This window comes from Ranitomeya imitator, chromosome 3 (assembly GCF_032444005.1).
Source record: "Ranitomeya imitator isolate aRanImi1 chromosome 3, aRanImi1.pri, whole genome shotgun sequence".
NCBI classification, from domain to species: domain Eukaryota; kingdom Metazoa; phylum Chordata; class Amphibia; order Anura; family Dendrobatidae; genus Ranitomeya; species Ranitomeya imitator.
In genome coordinates this window covers 660,921,625-660,943,308 of record NC_091284.1, presented here as the reverse complement: position 1 = coordinate 660,943,308, position 21,684 = coordinate 660,921,625, and the positions used below count along the sequence as shown (strand labels likewise).

General features: G+C 42.7%; 1 protein-coding gene across 2 annotated transcripts in view; it reads left to right on the top strand.

The window, feature by feature from the left end:
- Window positions 1–16,835, top strand: part of ZC3H13 (zinc finger CCCH-type containing 13) — an 85,586-nt gene extending 68,751 nt beyond the window's left edge. For both annotated transcript variants that reach the window (XM_069758270.1, XM_069758269.1), the window contains 2 exons: window positions 7,409–7,572; window positions 15,443–16,835. In XM_069758270.1, coding sequence (XP_069614371.1) covers window positions 7,409–7,572; window positions 15,443–15,604 — 326 coding nt within the window. In that variant the 3' untranslated portion in view covers window positions 15,605–16,835. The remainder of the gene's footprint in view (window positions 1–7,408; window positions 7,573–15,442) is intronic.
- The last annotated feature ends 4,849 nt before the right edge of the window (window positions 16,836–21,684 follow it).

Genomic DNA, 21,684 nt, shown 5'->3' with positions numbered 1-21,684 from the left:
TCTATTTAGCCATATTGGTTTCCTCCTATTTCTAGTATGTTTATTCCCATACGGTATATACTGTGCACAGGTCCTATCCAGGATGCTAATAAACGTCTCCCATTTTCTTTGTGTATTTTTATGTCTCAGGATATCGTCCCAGTTAATTGCACCAAGATCATCTCTCATCCGTTGGAAATTTGCCCTCCTGAAGTTTAGTGTCCTTGTAACCCCTCTACTACACATCTTATTAAAGGATACATGAAAACTTATTATTTTGTGATCACTATTCCCCAAGTGACCCCCAACCCTTATATTTGATATGCGGTCTGGCCTGTTGGTTAATATTAAGTCTAGCAGTGCCCCCCTTCTTGTTGGGTCCTGAACCAGTAGTGAAAGGTAATTGTCCCTCAAAAACCGATTACCTTTGCTGGAACTGCAGGTTTCTGTTCCCCAATCTATTTCAGGGTAGTTGAAGTCCCCCATAATAATGACTTCTCCTTGAGTCGCAGCTTCATCTATTTGCTTTACGAGGATATTCTCCATTGCTTCCATTATTTTTGGAGACTTATAATAAACCCCTATCAGTAATTTTATTATTTTTTCCCCCTCCCCTTATCTCCACCCACAAGGACTCTACATTTTCATTAGATTCACCTATATTATCATGCACGATGGGTTTTAAGGACGATTTTACATATAGACACACCCCACCCCCTCGCTTATCCGTTCGGTCATTTCTGAACAGGCTACAGCCCTGCAAGTTAACAGCCCAGTCATGGCTCTCATCCAGCCACGTTTCAGATATCCCCACCATGTCATAATTATGCTCCAACAACATTAATTCTAATTCGTCCATTTTGTTGGCGAGGCTTCTGGCATTAGTATACATACATTTTATGTATCTCTGTACCTCTATTCTTTCTTAAATTATTAATTGATCTAACCCCACCCCCCATGCCACCGCCACCCCCATCTTCCTTATTTGTGCCCAGGTCTCTACCTGCACTATCTTCCCCTCCTGTAAACTAAATACCCTCCCCTATTCCATTTGCACAACCGCATGTGAAATTGATTGTCAAACAGTGTTGCTTCCTATGTATGTAAATATATACCGTATATACTCGAGTATAAGCCGACCCCCCTAATTTTGCCACAAAAAACTGGGAAAACCTATTGACTCGAGTATAAGCCTAGGGTGGAAATGCAGCATTTACCGGTGAATTTCAAAAATAAAAATAGATCATTATTACCCCATAGCTGTGCCATATAGTGCTCTGCGTGTTCATTATTGCCCCATAGCTGTGCCATATAGTGCTCTGCACCGTTCATTATTGCCCCATAGCTGTGCCATATAGTGCTCTGCACCGTTCATATTTCCCCATAGCTCTGCCATATAGTGCTCTGCACCGTTCATACTGCCCCCATATCTGTGCCCCATATAGTGCTCTGCACCGTTCATACTGCCCCCATATCTGTGCCCCATATAGTGCTCTGCACCGTTCATACTGCCCCATATCTGTGCCCCATACAGTGCTCTGCACCGTTCATATTGTCCCATAGTAGTGCCCCATATAGTGCTGTGCACCGTTCATACTGCCCCATATCTGTGCCCCATACAGTGCTCTGCACCGTTCATATTGTCCCATAGTAGTGCCCCATATAGTGCTGTGCACCGTTCATACTGCCCCATAGTAGTGCCCCATACAGTGCTCTGCACCGTTCATATTGTCCCATAGTAGTGCCCCATATAGTGCTGTGCACCGTTCATACTGCCCCATATCTGTGCCCCATACAGTACTCTGCACCGTTCATATTGTCCCATAGTAGTGCCCCATATAGTGCTCTGCACTGTTCATACTGCCCCATATCTGTGCCCCATACAGTGCTCTGCACCGTTCATATTGTCCCATAGTAGTGCCCCATATAGTGCTCTGCACCGTTCATACTGCCCCATAGCTGTGCCCCATATCTGCACCGTTCATATTGTCCCATAGTAGTGCCCCATATAGTGCTCTGCACCGTTCATACTGCCCCATATCTGTGCCCCATATATGCTCTGCACCGTTCATACTGCCCCCATATCTGTGCCCCATATAGTGCTCTGCACCGTTCATGCTGCCCCAGAGATGCTCCACATAAATCTGTGCCGCTGCTGCAATAAAAAAAAAAAAAAGCCATACTCCCCTCTCTTGATTGCAGCTCCCAGCGTCTCGTTCCGGCGTCCGGTCCCGGCGTCTCCGCACTGACTGATCAGGCAGAGGGCGCCGCGCACACTATATGCGTCATCGCGCCCTCTGACCTGAACAGTCAGAGCGGAGCGGAGCGACGCTGGGAAGATGGAGCGAAGCCCGGCGGCTGGAACGGGGACAGGTAAATATGCGATACTTACCTGGTCCCGACGTCCGGCTCCGTCTGCCTGTCCCACGGTCTCCGGGTGCCGCAGCTTCTTCCTTTATCAGCGGTCACTGTTACCGCTGATTAGAGAAATGAATAGGCGGCTCCACCCCTATGGGAGGTGGAGCCGCCTATTCATTTCTCTAATGAGCGGTCCCATGTGACCGCTGAAGAGGGGAAGAACTGCAGCACCGAAGACCCGTGGGACAGGCAGAGGGAGCGTCAGGATACCTTGACTCGAGTATAAGCCGAGAGGGGCACTTTCAGCCCAAAAATTTGGGCTGAAAATCTCGGCTTATACTCGAGTAACATAGTAACATAGTTAGTAAGGCCGAAAAAAGACATTTGTCCATCCAGTTCAGCCTATATTCCATCATAATAAATGGCCAGATCTACGTCCTTCTACAGAACCTAATTGTATGATACAATATTGTTCTGCTCCAGGAAGACATCCAGGCCTCTCTTGAACCCCTCGACTGAGTTCGCCATCACCACCTCCTCAGGCAAGCAATTCCAGATTCTCACTGCCCTAACAGTAAAGAATCCTCTTCTATGTTGGTGGAAAAACCTTCTCTCCTCCAGACGCAAAGAATGCCCCCTTGTGCCCGTCACCTTCCTTGGTATAAACAGATCCTCAGCGAGATATTTGTATTGTCCCCTTATATACTTATACATGGTTATTAGATCGCCCCTCAGTCGTCTTTTTTCTAGACTAAATAATCCTAATTTCGCTAATCTTTCTGGGTATTGTAGTTCTCCCATCCCCTTTATTAATTTTGTTGCCCTCCTTTGTACTCTCTCTAGTTCCATTATATCCTTCCTGAGCACCGGTGCCCAAAACTGGACACAGTACTCCATGTGCGGTCTAACTAGGGATTTGTACAGAGGCAGTATAATGCTCTCATCATGTGTATCCAGACCTCTCTTAATGCACCCCATGATCCTGTTTGCCTTGGCAGCTGCTGCCTGGCACTGGCTGCTCCAGGTAAGTTTATCATTAACTAGGATCCCCAAGTCCTTCTCCCTGTCAGATTTACCCAGTGGTTTCCCATTCAGTGTGTAATGGCGATATTGATTCCTTCTTCCCATGTGTATAACCTTACATTTATCATTGTTAAACCTCATCTGCCACCTTTCAGCCCAAGTTTCCAACTTATCCAGATCCATCTGTAGCAGAATACTTTCTTCTCTTGTATTAACTGCTTTACATAGTTTTGTATCATCTGCAAATATCGATATTTTACTGTGTAAACCTTCTACCAGATCATTAATGAATATGTTGAAGAGAACAGGTCCCAATACTGACCCCTGCGGTACCCCACTGGTCACAGCGACCCAGTTAGAGACTATACCATTTATAACCACCCTCTGCTTTCTATCACTAAGCCAGTTACTAACCCATTTACACACATTTTCCCCCAGACCAAGCATTCTCATTTTGTGTACCAACCTCTTGTGCGGCACGGTATCAAACGCTTTGGAAAAATCGAGATATACCACCTCCAATGACTCACCGTGGTCCAGCCTATAGCTTACCTCTTCATAAAAACTGATTAGATTGGTTTGACAGGAGCGATTTCTCATAAACCCATGCTGATATGGAGTTAAACAGTTATTCTCATTGAGATAATCCAGAATAACATCCTTCAGAAACCCTTCAAATATTTTACCAACAATAGAGGTTAGACTTACTGGCCTATAATTTCCAGGTTCACTTTTAGAGCCCTTTTTGAATATTGGCACCACATTTGCTATGCGCCAATCCTGCGGAACAGACCCTGTCGCTATAGAGTCCCTAAAAATAAGAAATAATGGTTTATCTATTACATTACTTAGTTCTCTTAGTACTCGTGGGTGTATGCCATCCGGACCCGGAGATTTATCTATTTTAATCTTATTTAGCCGGTTTCGCACCTCTTCTTGGGTTAGATTGGTGACCCTTAATATAGGGTTTTCATTGTTTCTTGGGATTTCACCTAGCATTTCATTTTCCACCGTGAATACCGTGGAGAAGAAGGTGTTTAATATGTTAGCTTTTTCCTCGTCATCTACAACCATTCTTTCCTCACTATTTTTTAAGGGGCCTACATTTTCAGTTTTTATTCTTTTACTATTGATATAGTTGAAGAACAGTTTGGGATTAGTTTTACTCTCCTTAGCAATGTGCTTCTCTGTTTCCTTTTTGGCAGCTTTAATTAGTTTTTTAGATAAAGTATTTTTCTCCCTGTAGTTTTTTAGAGCTTCAATAGTGCCATCCTGCTTTAGTAGTGCAAATGCTTTCTTTTTACTGTTAATTGCCTGTCTTACTTCTTTGTTTAGCCACATTGGGTTTTTCCTATTTCTAGTCCTTTTATTCCCACAAGGTATAAACCGCTTACACTGCCTATTTAGGATGTTCTTAAACATTTCCCATTTATTATCTGTATTCTCATTTCTGAGGATATTGTCCCAGTCTACCAGATTAAGGGCATCTCTAAGCTGTTCAAACTTTGCCTTCCTAAAGTTCAATGTTTTTGTGACTCCCTGACAAGTCCCCCTAGTGAAAGACAGGTGAAACTGCACAATATTGTGGTCGCTATTTCCTAAATGCCCAACCACCTGCAGATTTGTTATTCTGTCAGGTCTATTAGATAGTATTAGGTCTAAAAGTGCTGCTCCTCTGGTTGGATTCTGCACCAATTGTGAAAGATAATTTTTCTTGGTTATTAGCAGAAACCTGTTGCCTTTATGGGTTTCACAGGTTTCTGTTTCCCAGTTAATATCCGGGTAGTTAAAGTCCCCCATAACCAGGACCTCATTATGGGTTGCAGCTTCATCTATCTGCTTTAGAAGTAGACTTTCCATGCTTTCTGTTATATTTGGGGGTTTGTAACAGACCCCAATGAGAATTTTGTTACCATTTTTCCCTCCATGTATATATACGGTATACCGTATTTTCCGGCGTATAAGACGACTGGGCGTATAAGACGACCCCCAACTTTTCCAGTTAAAATATAAAATCTTCTCAAAAGTCGGGGGTTGTCTTATATGCTGGGTGTCGTCTTATAGGGTGGGTGCGAAGCAATCTGCGGTCGACGTATATAGTGGGGGTAGTGGTCCCGATGACGAGGTGAGGGAGCGTTTCACCAGGAAGGTGTAAGTGAAGCAAACTGTCAGTGTCTGGGATGCCAGGGGTATGCAAAAAGAGAGAGAGCGGTGCTGTGCCTAGAAAAACACTCCTCTTTCACTAATCTGGCTCGCCCTTGTATCCTATTGTGAAGGAGAAAATGTCTAATAAAATCAATTATTAAAGCTTATAGAAGTAAGTTCAGATATGGTGTAGCAAGATGGCGATTGTGTCTTTAAAACTGTCTTGAAGATCCTTGAAGACTTGGAAGGAATCTTTGGAATGCAAGAGTGAAGACACGAATACACCGTATTTGGAAATGAAGCTTGGAATGAACCAATCAGAGTGACACTAACTATTCAGAAGTTGTGGGACCTCCCCCATTTCCTGTTTTAAGTATCATCCTTTGTTCAGAATAAAGTCAGTTGGGAAAACCTTCACTGAGAGAGGCTGTCTGTATCGTATGTGTGTCCGATGCATTCCTAGCCCCTAAGCTAGCACTCAGTTTATATTTGGTCAGGTATAAGCAATCATATTGATCTCACTTTGAGATCACCCTCACACTATTATCTCCTTCTCTGCGTCTGCTTCACTTACACCTTCCCGGTAAGGTGCCCGCTCACCTCGTCATTGGGACTGCTCCCCCCACAATATGCGGCGACCGCAGATTACTCCGCATCTGCCCTATAAGATGACACCTGACGTATAAGACGACACCTGACTTTTGAGAAGATTTTCAGGGGTTAAAAAGTAGTCTTATACGCCAGAGAATACAGTGTGTGCATGTATGTATATGTGTGTATATATATATATATATATATATATATATATATATATATATATATATATATATATATATATATATATATATATATATATATATAATGTATATGTATATATAGAGGGAGAGAGAGATGGGCAGTCTTAGCAGGTGCAACTGTTCTATTTGGAAGTGACGGTCAGTCTGACATTTTTATATCGCGGCTGTCTAGGTAACAAAGATAGCAGTTCTTATAAATGAGTCTTTAAGGAGGATATGCAGAAAAGGATTCCACAAAGTGAAGTCCTTTACCGATATTCTAGCAACTTCAAATGGATATGATGTTTATAATGGCTGGAAATACCGGACTCCTGCATCATGGAATGGGTGTCGATCACAATATTACCTTCAAATAGTATTAAAGGGAACCTGTCACCCCGAAAATCGCGGGTGAGGTAATCCCACCGGCATCAGGGGCTTATCTGCAGCATTCTGTAATGCTGTAGATAAGCCCCCGATGTTACCTGAAAAAGGAGAAAAAGACGTTAGATTATACTCACCCAGGGGCGGTCCCGCTGCTGGTCAGGTTGGATGGGCGTCTCCGGTCCGCTGCGGCGCCTCCTATCTTCTTTCCATGACGTCCTCTTCTGATCTTCAGCCACGGCTCCGGCGCAGGCGTACTTTGCTCTGCCCTCTTGAGGGCAGAGGATAGTACTGCAGTGCGCAGGCGCCGGAAAGGTCAGAGGCCCGGCGCCTGCGCACTGCAGTACTTTGTCTGCCCTCAACAGGGCAGAGCAAAGTACGCCTGCGCCGGAGCCGTGGCTGAAGATCAGAAGAGGACGTCATGGAAAGAAGATGGGAGGCGCCGCAGCGGACCGGAGACGCCCATCCGACCTGACCAGCAGCGGGACCGCCCCTGGGTGAGTATAATATAACGTCTTTTTCTCCTTTTTCAGGTTACATCGGGGGCTTATCTACAGCATTACAGAATGCTGCAGATAAGCCCCTGATGCCGGTGGGATTACCTCACCCGCGATTTTCGGGGTGACAGGTTCCCTTTAATGTAATCCAAATTTAAAGCAAGTGTAACTTTTATAAAAATGTGAATAAAATTTATTTTTACTTAATTTTTTCCCATATAACTGAGTTGTATATCTGTTCATTAGAAGCCGAAAACCTATTTGAACATGAGCTGGGAGCACTGAATATGTCTGCACTGTCACGGAGGCAAGAGCGAGCCGGCTTACTCAGTAATCTCGGTCCTTGTTGCAAAGCCCTGTGTTCTAGGCGGGACCTGGCAATTCGCAAGCAACTTGTGCAAAATGAGAAGGTAAGTGGACTAACTTTAGGTAATCCTGTACAAAAAATCCTCTTCCTGCAGTTACGGCTTTGCTGCATATGTATTTTTATTGTTCCTAATGGCAGCTATTTGTACATTACATTGTAGATTGTAAGCTCACGAGCAGGGTCGTCTTATTTTGCTTTAATTATTGTATTGTTAGCATAGTTACTTATGCCTGTAATGTTTGAAATTGTTAAACTGTAAAGCGCTGCGGAATATGTTGGCGCTATATAAATAAAGATTATTATTATTAGATATACTGTATATGCAGAGATTGCCCTTTAGAGGCAGCGGCAGGCAGATATTTCCAGTTTAAATGTTATGTATGTCAGTGTGCATTACATTGTGACAATCCATCTATAGCCACACTAATATTGACTTTATTTTATTGGAGAGAGAATTAAATGGAGTCAGCAAAAAAATGATTGTTCAAACCAAACACAAGCGTTTGTTGGTTTGGTAATACAGGTTAGTGCACCAACTACTTGCTTTCCATGTATCTCTGTTAAACTTGACAGTTCTGGAATAAACCCCTTAATCCCATATGACGTACTATCCCGTCAAGGTGACGTGGGACTTAATTCCCAGTGATGGGATAGTATGTCATATGCGATCGGCCGCGCTCACGGGGTGAGCGCGGCCGGGTGTCAGCTGACTATCGCAGCTGACATCCGGCACTATGTGCCAGGAGCGGTCACGGACCGCTCCCGGCACATTAACCCCCGGCACACCGCAAACAAACATGATCGCTTTGTGCTGGCGGTACAGGGAAGCATCGCGCAGGGAGGGGGCTCCCTGCGGGCTTCCCTGAGACCCCCACAGCAACGCGATATGATCGCGTTGCTGCGAGGGTCTTTTACCTCTCCTCCCTGCAGCAGGCCCGGATCCAAAATGGCCGCGGCATCCAGGTCCTGCAGGGAGGGAGGTGGCTTACCAAGTGCCTGCTCAGAGCAGGCGCTTGGTAAGCCTGCAGCCCTGTAAGTCAGATCACTGATCAGAGTGCTGTGCAAACTGTCAGATCAGCGATCTGTGATGTCCCCCCCTGGGACAAAGTAAAAAAAAAAAAAATTCCTAAATAAGGAAAAGAAAAAAAATATTATTCCCATAAATACATTTTTGTCTAAATAAAATAAAACAAACAATAAAAGTACACATATTTAGTATCGCCGCGTCCGTAACGACACGACCTATAAAACTGTCCCACTAGTTAACCCCTTCAGTAAACACCGTAAGGAAAAAGAGGCAAAAAACAACGCTTTAATTATCATACCGCCAAACAAAAAGTGGAATAACACGTGATCAAAAAGACAGATATAAATAACCATGGTCCCGCAAAAAACGAGCCGCCATACAGCATCATGAGCAAAAAAAAAGTTATAGTCCTGAGAATAAAGCGATGCCAAATTAAATTATTTTTTCTATAAAATAGTTTTTATCATATAAAAGCGGCAAAACATAAAAAAAATATAAATGAGATATCGCTGTAATCGTACTGACCCGAAGAATAAAACTGCTTTATCCATTTTACCAAATGCCGAACGGTATAAACGCCTCCCCCAAAAGAAATTCATGAATAGCTGTTTTTTGGTCATTTTGCCTCACAAAAATCGGAATAAAAAGCGATAAAAAAAAGTCACATGCCCGAAAATGTTACCAATAAAAATGTCAACTCGTCCCGCAAAAAACAAGACCTCACATGACTCTGTGGACCAAAATATGGAAAAATTATAGGTCTCAAAATGTGGAGACGCAAAAACTTTTTTGCTATAAAAAGCGTCTTTTAGTGTGTGACAGCTGCCAATCATAAAAATCTGCTATAAAAAAACGCTATAAAAGTAAATCAAACCCCCCTTCATCACCCACTTAGTTATGGAAAAATAATAAAATAAAAAAAAAAATGTATTTATTTCCATTTTCCCGTTAGGGTTAGGGCTAGGGTTGGGGCTAAAGTTAGGGTTAGGGTTGGGGCTAAAGTTAGGGTTAGGGTTTGGATTACATTTACGGTTGGGATTGGGGTTTGGATTAGAGTTAGGGGTGTGTCAGGGTTAATGGTGTGGTTAGGGTTACTGTTGGGATTAGGGTTTCAGTTAGAATTGGGGGTTTCCATTGTTTAGGCACATCTGGGGCTCTCCAAACGTGACACGGCGTCCGATATCAATTCCAGCCAATTCTGCGTTGAAAAAGTAAAACAGTGCTCTTTCCCTTCCGAGCTCTCCCATGCGCCTAAACAGGGGTTTACCCCAACATATGGGGTATCCGCGTACTCGGGACAAATTGGACAACAACTTTTGGGGTCAAAGTTCTCTTGTTACCCTTGGGAAAATAAAAATTTGGGGGGCTAAAAATCATTTTTGTGGGAAAATAAAAGATTTTTTATTTTCACGGCTCTGCGTTGTAAACTGTAGTGAAACACTTGGGGGTTCAAAGTTCTCACAACACATCTAGATAAGTTCCTTGGGGGGTCTAGTTTCCAATATGGGGTCACTTGTGGGGGGTTTCTACTGTTTGGGTACATCAGGGGCTCTGCAAATGCAACGTGACGCCTGCAGACCAATCCATCTAAGTCTGCATTCCAAATGGCACTCCTTCCCTTCCGAGCTCTGCCATGCGCCCAAACAGTGGTTCTCCCCCCACATATGGGGTATCAGCGTACTCAGAACAAATTGGACAACAACTTTTGGGGTCCAATTTATCCTGTTACCCTTTGTGAAAATACAAAACTGGGGGCTAAAAAATCATTTTTGTGAAAAAAAGAATTTTTATTTTCACGGCTCTGCGTTATAAACTGTAGTGAAACACTTCGGGGTTCAAAGCTCTGAAAACACATCTAGATAAGTTCCTTAGGGTGTCTACTTTCCAAAATGGTGTCACTTGTGGGGGGTTTTAATGTTTAGGCACATCAGGGGCTCTCCAAACGCGACATGGTGTCCCATCTCAATTCCAGTCAATTTTGCATTGAAAAGTCATACGGCGCTCCTTCCCTTCCGAGCTCTGCCATGCGCCCAAACAGTCGTTTACCCCCACATATGGGGTATCGGCGTTCTCAGGACAAAGTGTACAACAAGTTTTGGGGTCCATTTTCTCCTGTTAACCTTGGTAAAATAAAACTAATTGGAGCTGAAGTAAATTTTTTGTGAAAACGAGTTAAATGTTCATTTTTAATTAAACATTCCAAAAATTCCTGTGAAACACCTGAAGGGTTAATAAGCTTCTTGAATGTGGTTTTGAGCACCTTGAGGGGTGCAGTTTTTAGAATGGTGTCACACTTGGTTATTTTCTATCATACAGACCCCTAAAAATGACTTCAAATGAGATGTGGTCCCTAAAAAAAAATGGTGTTGTAAAAATGAGAAATTGCTGGTCAACTTTTAACCCTTATAACTCCCTAACAAAAAAAATGTTGGTTCCAAAATTGTGCTGATGTAAAGTAGACATGTGGGAAATGTTACCTATTAAGTATTTTGTGTGACATATCTCTGTGATTTAATTGTATAAAAATTCATTTTTGCCAAGTTTTTTTTCACAAATAAACGCAGGTAATATCAAAGAAATTTTACCACTATCATGAAGTACAATATGTCACGAGAAAACAATGTCAAAATCACCAGGATTCGTTGAAGCGTTCCAGAGTTATAACCTCATAAAGGGATAGTGGTCAGAATTGTAAAAATTGGCCTGGTCATTAACGTGCAAACCACCCTCGGGGCTTAAGGGGTTAAAGGAGCCAATCAAGGACAAGGCATTTGTGCATAATTTTTGGCACAGAGTGACTTTTCTCAATCCTTTTTTTAAATTTTTACTACCCCCACTGTGCAGCCTTTCAGATCTGATCAGTGACGCCCATCACTGATCCGCATCCGTGCTCAATTGTTGGCCAGGACTTTCATTTCAGCGTTCTCATTATCTGTGTGTGCAGCCTGCGGCCACAGTAGTGCTCTGATCGGTGTTGCAACCCACTGATCAAAGTCCGCTGCAGATGTAAAATTTTTTATTTCAAAAAGTGTAAAAAATAGTGTAGATTTAGGGGCAGCATAATGTGTAGTAAAAATGTACTGTAATAATTAGCTTATAACTACAGTATTTTATTTGTGTTTTGCTAAAACGTAGAATTACTGTTGGCATCAGTTGCGATCACTCAGCAATTGTATTTACTGATGTCCGCCCAATAAAAATAATCTAGGGTAGCTTCAGAATTTTAGTAGAAAATTTTTATAGTACAGTTTTTTTTTTCTGCTAAAATCCAGTAATTTTTTATTTGACCGATGTCTGTTCACTGCGGTTTATATTTAGTGTAGCTTCAGAAATTTTGTGCACCTCTACATAGATAACTTCTACACTAACGTCCCACTCTTCAAGAACATCCATGTCAGAGCTACCACAGCATGCGGTGCTGTCTGCAAAAATCAGAAAGGCCTCCCTAAGACGCTAATTGGGCAGCTGCTCAGAAAGGGCGGGAGCGGAGTTCAAGGAAGTGACAACATGCTGTTGGTCAAGTACAAGATGGATGTTTTTTTTTTTCTTGACCACCATACATTGTGATTGCAGCACCCCCCACCACAGTACAAGTCTCCAAGCCAAAGTTTGTCCTGGGGTACAACAAGAACATTGGGGGAGTTGATCTCTCTCTGATCAAGTCATAGTAACATAGTTAGTAAGGCCGAAAAAAGACATTTGTCCATCCAGTTCAGCCTATATTCCATCATAATAAATACCCAGATCTACGTCCTTCTACAGAACCTAATAATTGTATGATACAATATTGTTCTGCTCCAGGAAGACATCCAGGCCTCTCTTGAACCCCTCGACTGAGTTCGCCATCACCACCTCCTCAAGTCCTCCAGCCCTACAGTGCCAGACGAAAAGCTACGGTGTGGTACAAGAAGCTGGCCATTCACATCGTACAGATGGCGATCTATAATGCTTTTGTGCTATTGAAACGCTCGCTAGGGCTGTGGGGTACTCGGGATGTGTCACGGGGGCGGCGACCCGGTCCGTGGCCCTGGGCGCCCATGTTAAAGGGACGGTCTTTAAAGGGGTTAGTTGAATAATAAAAAGTTTGTGACGCCTCGTGTTATTCGGTCAGGGGTGACCGACGCTGCTTAAAGGGGTCCACTGGGATGATGTTATGGCAGCAGGGATGGTATGGCTTCCCACAGGTGAAGCTGGGTCCCCAGGGCTCCCAGTGTAATAGATGAAGATGGTGATAGGTGGTTTAGTAAGAAACGGAGGACACAGGGTTGCAGTCTCTTTACCTCTTTACTGTATGATTCAGGCATCCACAACCCAGGGTACCGGATCACAGGTGCTGGTGGTGGTCCGGCTGGCTTGGAAGCGTCTCAGTAATCCCTCTAACCAGGTGGAGTTGGAAGCCTTCCTTCTAACGCTGTGTTGTTGTAGTCCCTTGCTGCCTTAGGCCTCACACACGGTCCTCACGTTCTCTCTCTATTCCCCTTTAGGTAGGACACTATGCCGTACGACAGGTAACTCGAGCCTTTTTACAGGATCTCTATCATGACCCAGGCTCTATCTGTTACTTTGTCCTCGGGTATTAATGGTGGACAGATAACTTGAAATCTAGCTGTCTGCTGGTTTGTGCCGTGGGGCATAAAGTTACCCCCACAACCTCGGTCTTCCGGCTACCGGTATATGCGCTCAGTGTGGAGGAAGTTCAGTCACAACTTCTCTCTCCAGCTCTTCACTTCGCCTTTGCTCCTTCCTCCTTTCAGTCTCTTTACAAGTTGCTCTGCTCTCTTTTTCCTTCCCAGGAGCTGCAGAATCACTCGTCTGCACGGCCTCAGCTTTTCTTCCTCGCTCTCCTCTCACCAACTGTTTTAACTCCAACTGCCTAGCAACTGACTCCTCCCGACCAGAGAGAGCAGCTCCCCTGAAGTTGGGTGTAGAGCTCCCCCTTGGCCTGGAGTCAGAACGGTGTTGTATGTGCTTAATACCTGTTAAAGGGATCCTTCCTCGCCTCCAAGAATGACCTCACTCTACCCGTGAGGAAAGCAATACCACTGTAACAACCGGTTTCCTGGGGTGTTACACTATCACGATGTGCAGACCTGACAGGGTACTTACCTTGAGTGCCAGGAGGTAGTAGTCAAGGTCCTAATATTTGTTGGTCAGGAAGGAGCGGGCCCCATTACTTCTGGAACTGGAGGTGCCTGTATTGTACCAGGGCAACTTTTTCCCAGCGAGGTCCCCCCAAACTGCAAGGACGGTCGCAAAAAAGGTGGACTGTGCCTGCGTTACAAACGGGAGATAAGAAAGGACACCACTTTGCAATGTAAAACCTGGCTTATGCATAAAACACGGCTTCAAAGTGTACTACTAATCCATTACTCTACCACCACATTATAAATTCACATACTAGTAAAAAAAACACTCCTAAATCAATTGTAAACTAGGGTCACTTGGTAGAGGGTTTCCACTGCTTAGGCACATCAGGGGCTCTACAAACATGACATGGGATGCTCGCAGATGATTCCATCACAGGTCACTCCTTCCTTGCAGAGCTCTGCAATGTGTCCCAAACAGTAGTTTCCCACCATACGTGGGATATCTGCTTACTCGGGAGAAAAAAAAATCTTGTGAGAAAAATCTTAGATTTTTTTTCATTATCACTCTTTAACCTTGTAAAATTCTGGGAAGCATCTGTGGGTTCAAGGTGCTCACCACACTTCTAGATAAATTATTTGATGGGTTTAGTTTTCAAAATGGCTCTGCAAACATGCCATGGCTTCCACTCCCATTTTGTGCTTTAAAAGTCAAATTGCTCCTTCGCTTCCAAGCCCTGCCCGTACGTCAAACAATTTTCCACCACATATGGGGGTAGAACAAATTGTACTGTCTATTTTCTCCTGGTACCCTTGGGAAAATGCACTATTTGGGACTAAAGCCACATTTTTATGGGAAAAGGTAAAATTCTGAATTTTTTTCTTAATTTTTTTATGTGGTCCCTAAAAAATAAATAAATACATTTTGGTTTTGGAAATTTTTAGTTGGAAAAATTATAAATTGCTGATAAACTTTTAACCCTTCTAACTTCCTAACAAAAAAATGTTTAGAATATGATGCTGATGTAAAGTAGAAATATGGGAAATGTTATTTATTAACTATAGCTCTGGTTTAAGGGCATAAAAGTATGAAAATTGCAAACATTTTTTGGTCAATTGCGAAATTTTCACAAACGTAAGCAATTTCAACAAATTTATTACCACTGACATAAAGTACAATGTGTCACAAAAAACTGTCTCCGAATCACTGGGATCTGTTGAATTGTTCCAGAGTTATTACCACATAAAGTGACACTTGTCAGAATTTTGGCTGGTCACAAAGGTGAAAACTGGCTCAGGGCTGAAGGGGTTAATCTGAGAGGAGCATAATATAAGATAGGAGAGCCTGTTTCCATGGATATGCCACTTGTTAAGCCGTGTGCGCTGTAGTTGCAATACAATCAGTGTTTTATCAGCTGTAGCTAATCACTACCCGACTATGTCTCGGGTGCAGGCCAGTCCTGCTAATGTGTGTAACCCTGCCCTCACCACTGATTGGCAGCTTCCTGTGTACAATGATCATTGTACACAGGAAGCTGCCAATCAGGGCTGTGGACGGGGTTATACACAGCTGAGCATTCTGCCTACTGTTACATCTACAGTGGGGAAAAAACAGGGATTCTATCAAACTGCACCAGGAAGACCAACAGGTGACCCATCACTGGAATCAGGATCTCACTTATATAATGCTTCTCTTGGATTTCAACCTGCTGACAGATTCCTTTTAAATATAGGTGATTTGTCTTAATTTGTCTTGTGACTGCTCCTCGGTAAAACTGAAATACTGTTTGTTTTTTCCCCAGGGCACTGTGAAACAGACTTATTCCAATCCTCCATTGGTCGACAGTGAACTTCTGAGGCTGAGCTTGCGTCTTTTCAGGAGAAGAACTGGCTTAAGTCAGGAAAAGACTGATGAATGCAAACTGTCTGCAGCAAATAAGCAGCCTGAAGTTTGTGTTTCCTGAAGACCGATCATTATTCAGCTTTAAAACTTATTTCAGAGAACTGTTAGAATTTTTTTTTTCTTTTCTTGACATTTGGCTGTTTTATGTATAGGAAAATAATAAATGTTTAGTTTTTGTTTCTTTTTATACAAAAAATGAAAAAGTTGAAACCTATTCGCTGTAGATTGTCAAATATTTTGTATACACAATCTATTGTAAAAGTGTATATATCATGTGTCTGTACCTTTTACCTGCCATTGCTGACTTTGTATGTAATTTAGTAGCTTTATTCTGTTCCATCATAGGAGCAGGAAAGCAAAACTCAAAGCTGTGACTGATTCACCAAACAATGATGTGAGCGGCACCTGAGAGATCCTGCCGGTGGCAGTGGGACCTGTTGGGTTTACATCATACCCTGCGTTGCTGATAAAGCCAAACACTATTAGTGGAGGTTCCGTTTAATGTGGGTTGTTGGATCGTCTGTCACAGCCATTTACATTTAAAGTTGGGATTGAATATTTTGGTACAGTAACAATTTCTTTAAATGCTTGTTGAAAGTTGCACACAGTAAAACATACCTACATGTAATCTGTCAGCAGGATTTGTTATGTAATCCTAGGACAGCATGAGGTAGGGGTTAATACACAGAATTTAGTGATGTGTCACTTATCAAGCTATGTGCTGTTACATACCTACAGTGAAGGTTTTATCACTAGGATATTAGCATTGTTGTAACTAGCTGGTGCATGTCTCCAGGTCTGACTCTGCTTCCACTCGTGGTAAGCAGCTCACTGTCTATTGACTATGTACATATAGAGCCTGGTGTGGGCAGGGGCAGCTTTCTCAGCTCTGCTACATTCTAAATCTAAAAACATTTGTGTCACAACTGCTGAATCCAGTAAACTAAGTGACACTTCATTGGAACCGGGGTCTCTCTTCCTACATTATGCTGCTCTCGGATCTGGTAGCAAAAATCCACTGACAGATTCCCTTTTAAAAGTGAAGGAGAAAATCCACTTATCCTTCACTTGGAAAAAAAATACTTTGTATCTCCTCCATGTAAGAGACTGGATTGTATATGTAGATTTGATTAAAATGCCAGCAATTCATCATAAACAATATGGGAATGTAAATAGAGACTATGCATATATCTGATTTCTGCAGCCTTCAATTCTGATTCTAGTTATTCCCCAAAAAATGAATTGGTCACCAGATTTCACAGTATATAAATTAATAAATATCTTAGACCTGATGAGTCATGTGTGTGTACTATGAAAATTCATGTAAAACCACTACATAATCCTCAAATTAACAAGAGCACTTTAGGAGTCCAGCCAGAGCAGAGCGCATAAAATGCTCATTTTAATATTAGAAAAACTTTTCATAAAGGATTATTCAGCCTCCTTGCCGAGTATATCAGCCTCGTCTAGTTTACAGTGTGTGCAGTTTGCAGTGTGAAACATGGTGCCAGATCCGCTCTACACTTTGTATCGCGGACATGGCAAGAAGCTGCCACCAAATATTTGGTGACGTATAGAGCACATACAGTACAGACCAAAAGTTTGGACACCTCATTTAAAGATTTTTCTGTGTTTTCATGACTATGAAAATTGTAAATTCACACTTAAGGCATGCAGACTATGAATTAACACATGTGGAATTATATACTTAACAAAAAAGTGTGAAACAACTGAAATTATGTCTTATATTCTAAGTTCTTCAAAGTAGCCACCTTTTGCATTGATGACTGCTTTGCACACTCTTGGCATTCTCTTGATGAGCTTCAAGAGGTAGTCACTGGTAATGTTCTTCAAACATTCTTGAAGGTGTTCCCAGAGATACTTAGCACTTGTAGGCCCTTTTGCCTTCACTCTGCAGTCCAGCTCACCCCAAACCATCTCGATAGGGTTCATGTCTGGTGACCGTGGAGGCCAGGTCATCTGGCGTAGCAACCCATCACTCTCCTTCTTGGTCAAAGAGCCTTTACACAGCCTGGAGATGTGTTTGGGGTCACTGTCCTGTTGAAAAATAAATGATGGTCCATCTAAGCGCAAACCGGATGGAATACCATTATGCTGTGGTAGCCATGCTGGTTCAGTATGCCTTCAGTTTTGAATAAATCCCCAACAGTGTCAACCGCAAAGCACCCCCACACCATCACACCTCTTCCTCCATGCTTCACGGTGGGAACTAGGCATGTAGAGTCCATCCGTTCACCTTTTCTGCGTCGCACAAAGACACGATGGTTGGAACCAAAGATCTCCAGTTTGGACTCATCAGACCAAAGCACAAATTTCCACTGGTCTAATGTCCATTCCTTGTGCTCTTTAGCCCAAACAAGTCTCTTCTGCTTGTTGCCTGTCCTTAGGAGTGGTTTCCTACCAGCTATTCTACCATGAAGGCCTGCTGCACAAAGTCTCCTCTTAACAGTTGTAGAGATGTGTCTGCAGCTAGAACTCTGTGGCATTGACCTGGTCTCTAATCTGAGCTGCTGTTAACCTCCGATTTCTGAGGCTGGTGACTCGGATAAACTTATCCTCACAAGCAGAGGCGACTCTTGGTCTTCCTTTCCTGGGATGGTCCTCATGTGAGCCAGTTTCTTTGTAGCGCTTGATGGTTTTTTGCCACTGCACTTGGGGACACTTTCAAAGTTTTCCGAATTTTTCAGACTGACTGACCTTCATTTCCTAAAGTAATGATCACCACTTTTTTTTTTTACTTGGCTGCTTTTTTCTTGCCATAATACAAATTCTAACAGTCTATTCAGTAGCACTATCAGCTGTGTATCCACCAGACTTCTGCACAACACAACTCATGGTCCCAAACCCCATCTATAAGGGTACGTTCACATTAGCGTTGCGCCGCTGTTGCGTCGGCGACGCAGCGGCGACGCAGCGGCGACGCGCCCCTATGTTTAACATAGGGGACGCGTGCGTTTTTTGGGTGGCGTTTTTCGCCACGTGCGTCGTTTCCGACGCTAGCGTCGGACGCAAGAAAATGCAACAAGTTGCATTTTCTGTGCGTCCGATTTTTGTCAAAAACGACGCACGCGTCGCAAAACGCGCGCGTTTTTGCGCGCGTTTGCGCGCGTTTTAACATGCGTCGCGCGTTGCGTCGCCGACGCAGGGCGGCGCAACGCTAATGTGAACGTAGCCTAAGAAATCCCACTTATTAAACCTGACAGGGCACACCTGTGAAGTGAAATCCATTTGCGGTGACTACCTCTTGAAGCTCATCAAGAGAATGCCAAGAGTGTGCAAAGCAGTCATCAAAGCAAAAGGTGGCTACTTTGAAGAACCTAGAATATAAGACATAATTTCAGTTGTTTCACACTTTCTTTGTTAAGTATATAATTCCACATGTGTTAATTCATAGTTTTGATGCCTTCAGTGTGAATGTACAATTTTCATAGTCATGAAAATGCAGAAAAATCTTTAAATGAGAAGGTGTGTCCAAGCTTTTGGTCTGTACTGTATGTATGTATATATATATATATATATATATGTATGTATATATATATATATATATATATATATATATATATATTTAGAGTTTTTCCTCCCAAAGAGTATTCTGAAAAGTTGCATGTACCACAGAATGCTCCCAATAAAAATTACAAAATTTATCATGCAAAAAAAACTAAGCACACATACTGCGCTGCTCACAGAAAATTGTACAATTTGCGGCTTTCAGAATATATATTTTTTAGTTTTTTTGCAAATGTGTATTTATTGTACAAAATAATAATAAAAAATAAGTAAAATTCTGGAAATTTTGCTTATTGACATTTTTACTGACCCAAGGAATAAAGTCAACAGTTTATTTGTACAGGTCTGTGAATAAAGTTTAAAGGGAATCTGTTAGCAGGTTTTTGCTACCTCATCAAAGAACATAGAGAGTGAATAAGAAACATAGATGAGTTTAAATATTCTTGTAATAGTATGGATTAACCTCAAAAGAGTGTCTGAATATTAAAGACATGTCAAAAGGTACAAAAAATGTTTATTAATCAATAAATGCACATAATCAAGACAATACTAGTCTGAACAAATCCATACACCAAAATATAGTAAAAAAAAAAATAGGCGGGCAGCAGTGCAACCATGGAGCAACGGAAGGCATACAGTATAAAAGGAAAGATGGGAAAAGACACCCCAGTCAGAATTTGTATCACAGTACATGTTGTTGAATGCAATAATAAATACATATACCGTATATTGTCGAGTATTAAGCTGAGATCTTCAGCCCATTGTTTTAGGCTAAAGGTGCCCCTCTCGGCTTATACTCGAGTCATTTTCCCAGGGGGAGGGGGAGCTGCGGTGGCTGTCACATCATACTCACCTGCTCCTAGCCCTGTCTCTGCTTCTCAGATTATCTTTGACGCCCGCAGCTCTTCCTGTGTTCAGCGGTCATGTGGTACCACTCATTAAAGTAATGAATATGGGCGTGACTCCACTCCCATAGGGCAGGAGCGCATATTCATTACCTTAATGAGCGGTACCCTGTGACCGCTGAACACAGGAACAAGCTGCCGGCGCCAGAGACCATCGCATCAGAGAAGCAGGAACCGCACAAGGAGGGGGTGAGTATGACGGGGGGAGGGTGAGCCATATGATATTCACCTGTCCCCGTTCCACCGCCGGGCTCCTTCCGCATCCTCTGGCTGTGACATTCTGGTCAGAGGGCACTATGGCATAGTGTGCGCCCTCTGCCTGAATAGAGACCCGGAAGACACAGCGGCGCACGATGGTGGAACAGGGACAGGTGAATATTGCAAGTGCCGGGGGCCTGAGCGACGAGAGGTGAGTGTAATTTTTATTTTTAATTGCAGCAGCAGCATATGGGGCATAATATTCTATGGAACATCTTATGGGACCATCGAACTTTGTGTAGCATTATATGGGGCATAATCTATGGAGCATCTTATGGGGCCATCAACCTTTATGGAGCAGCATATGGGGCATAATATTCTATAGAGCATCTTATGGGGCTTTCAACCTTTGTGCAGCATTATATGGGGCATAATCTATGGGGCCATCAACCTTTATGGAGTAGCATATGGGGCATAATACTCTGGAGCATCTTATGGGGCCATCAACCTTTGCGCAGCATTATATGGGGCATATTATTCTATAGAGCATCTTATGGGGCCCTCATTAACCTTTTATGCAGCATTATATGGGGCATATTTTAATATGGAGCATCTTATGGGGCCCATCATGAACTTTATGCAGCATTATATGGGGCTCCTGTTTCAATATGGATATTCAAAAACAACCTACTGATGTCTCAATCAATTTTACTTTTATTGGTATCTTTTTATTTTTGAAGTTTACCAGTAGCTGCTGCATTTCCCACCCTAGGCTTATACTCGAGTCAATAGGTTTTTCCTGTTTTTTGTGGCAAAATTAGGGCTCTCGGCTTATACTCGAGTATATACGGTATCAAGATTATACCACAAAAATTCCTAAAATGAGAAGAGGAAGTATCATGAGGTTTGACAAATTCCAATCCTTATAATTATAAACTAGTCAGTATGTAGATATGGGGAAACTGTCAAACACAATAATAAGAGAACCTCTTACCCATGATTAGTATGCCAAGCTGTTGCGCCAATGCCCCGACGCATGTTTCACTGTTGTTTCTTCTACATCAAAGAACATCATAATGTAGGAAAAGATTTGCCTGCAGACGGTTTGTTTTTTTTCATTAGAAAAGGTACCAGGGAAAGTGGAGTACGTCAATTCTGGCTGACTATTGCTGGAATCTTATTCGAGAAGTATCTGACACGGATTATAAACGAGAGTAGTCTGCAAAACACTTTTGAACAATTGCTTTTGCTACTGACATTGATGCACATGTATGTAGTGTCTCGGACGTCATAATGTAGACTATAAACTGTTGTTTCTTAACCCCTTACTGCCAGCTGACGGAATAGTACGTCAGCTGGCAGTATCCACTGTTTTGAGGTGGGCTCCGGCGGTGACCTCACCTCAAAGCCACGACATGTCAGCTGTTTTTAACAGCTGACATGTGCCTGCAATAGGCGCCTGCGGAATCGTGATCTGCCCGTGCCTATTAAGTAGTTAATAGTTTGACAG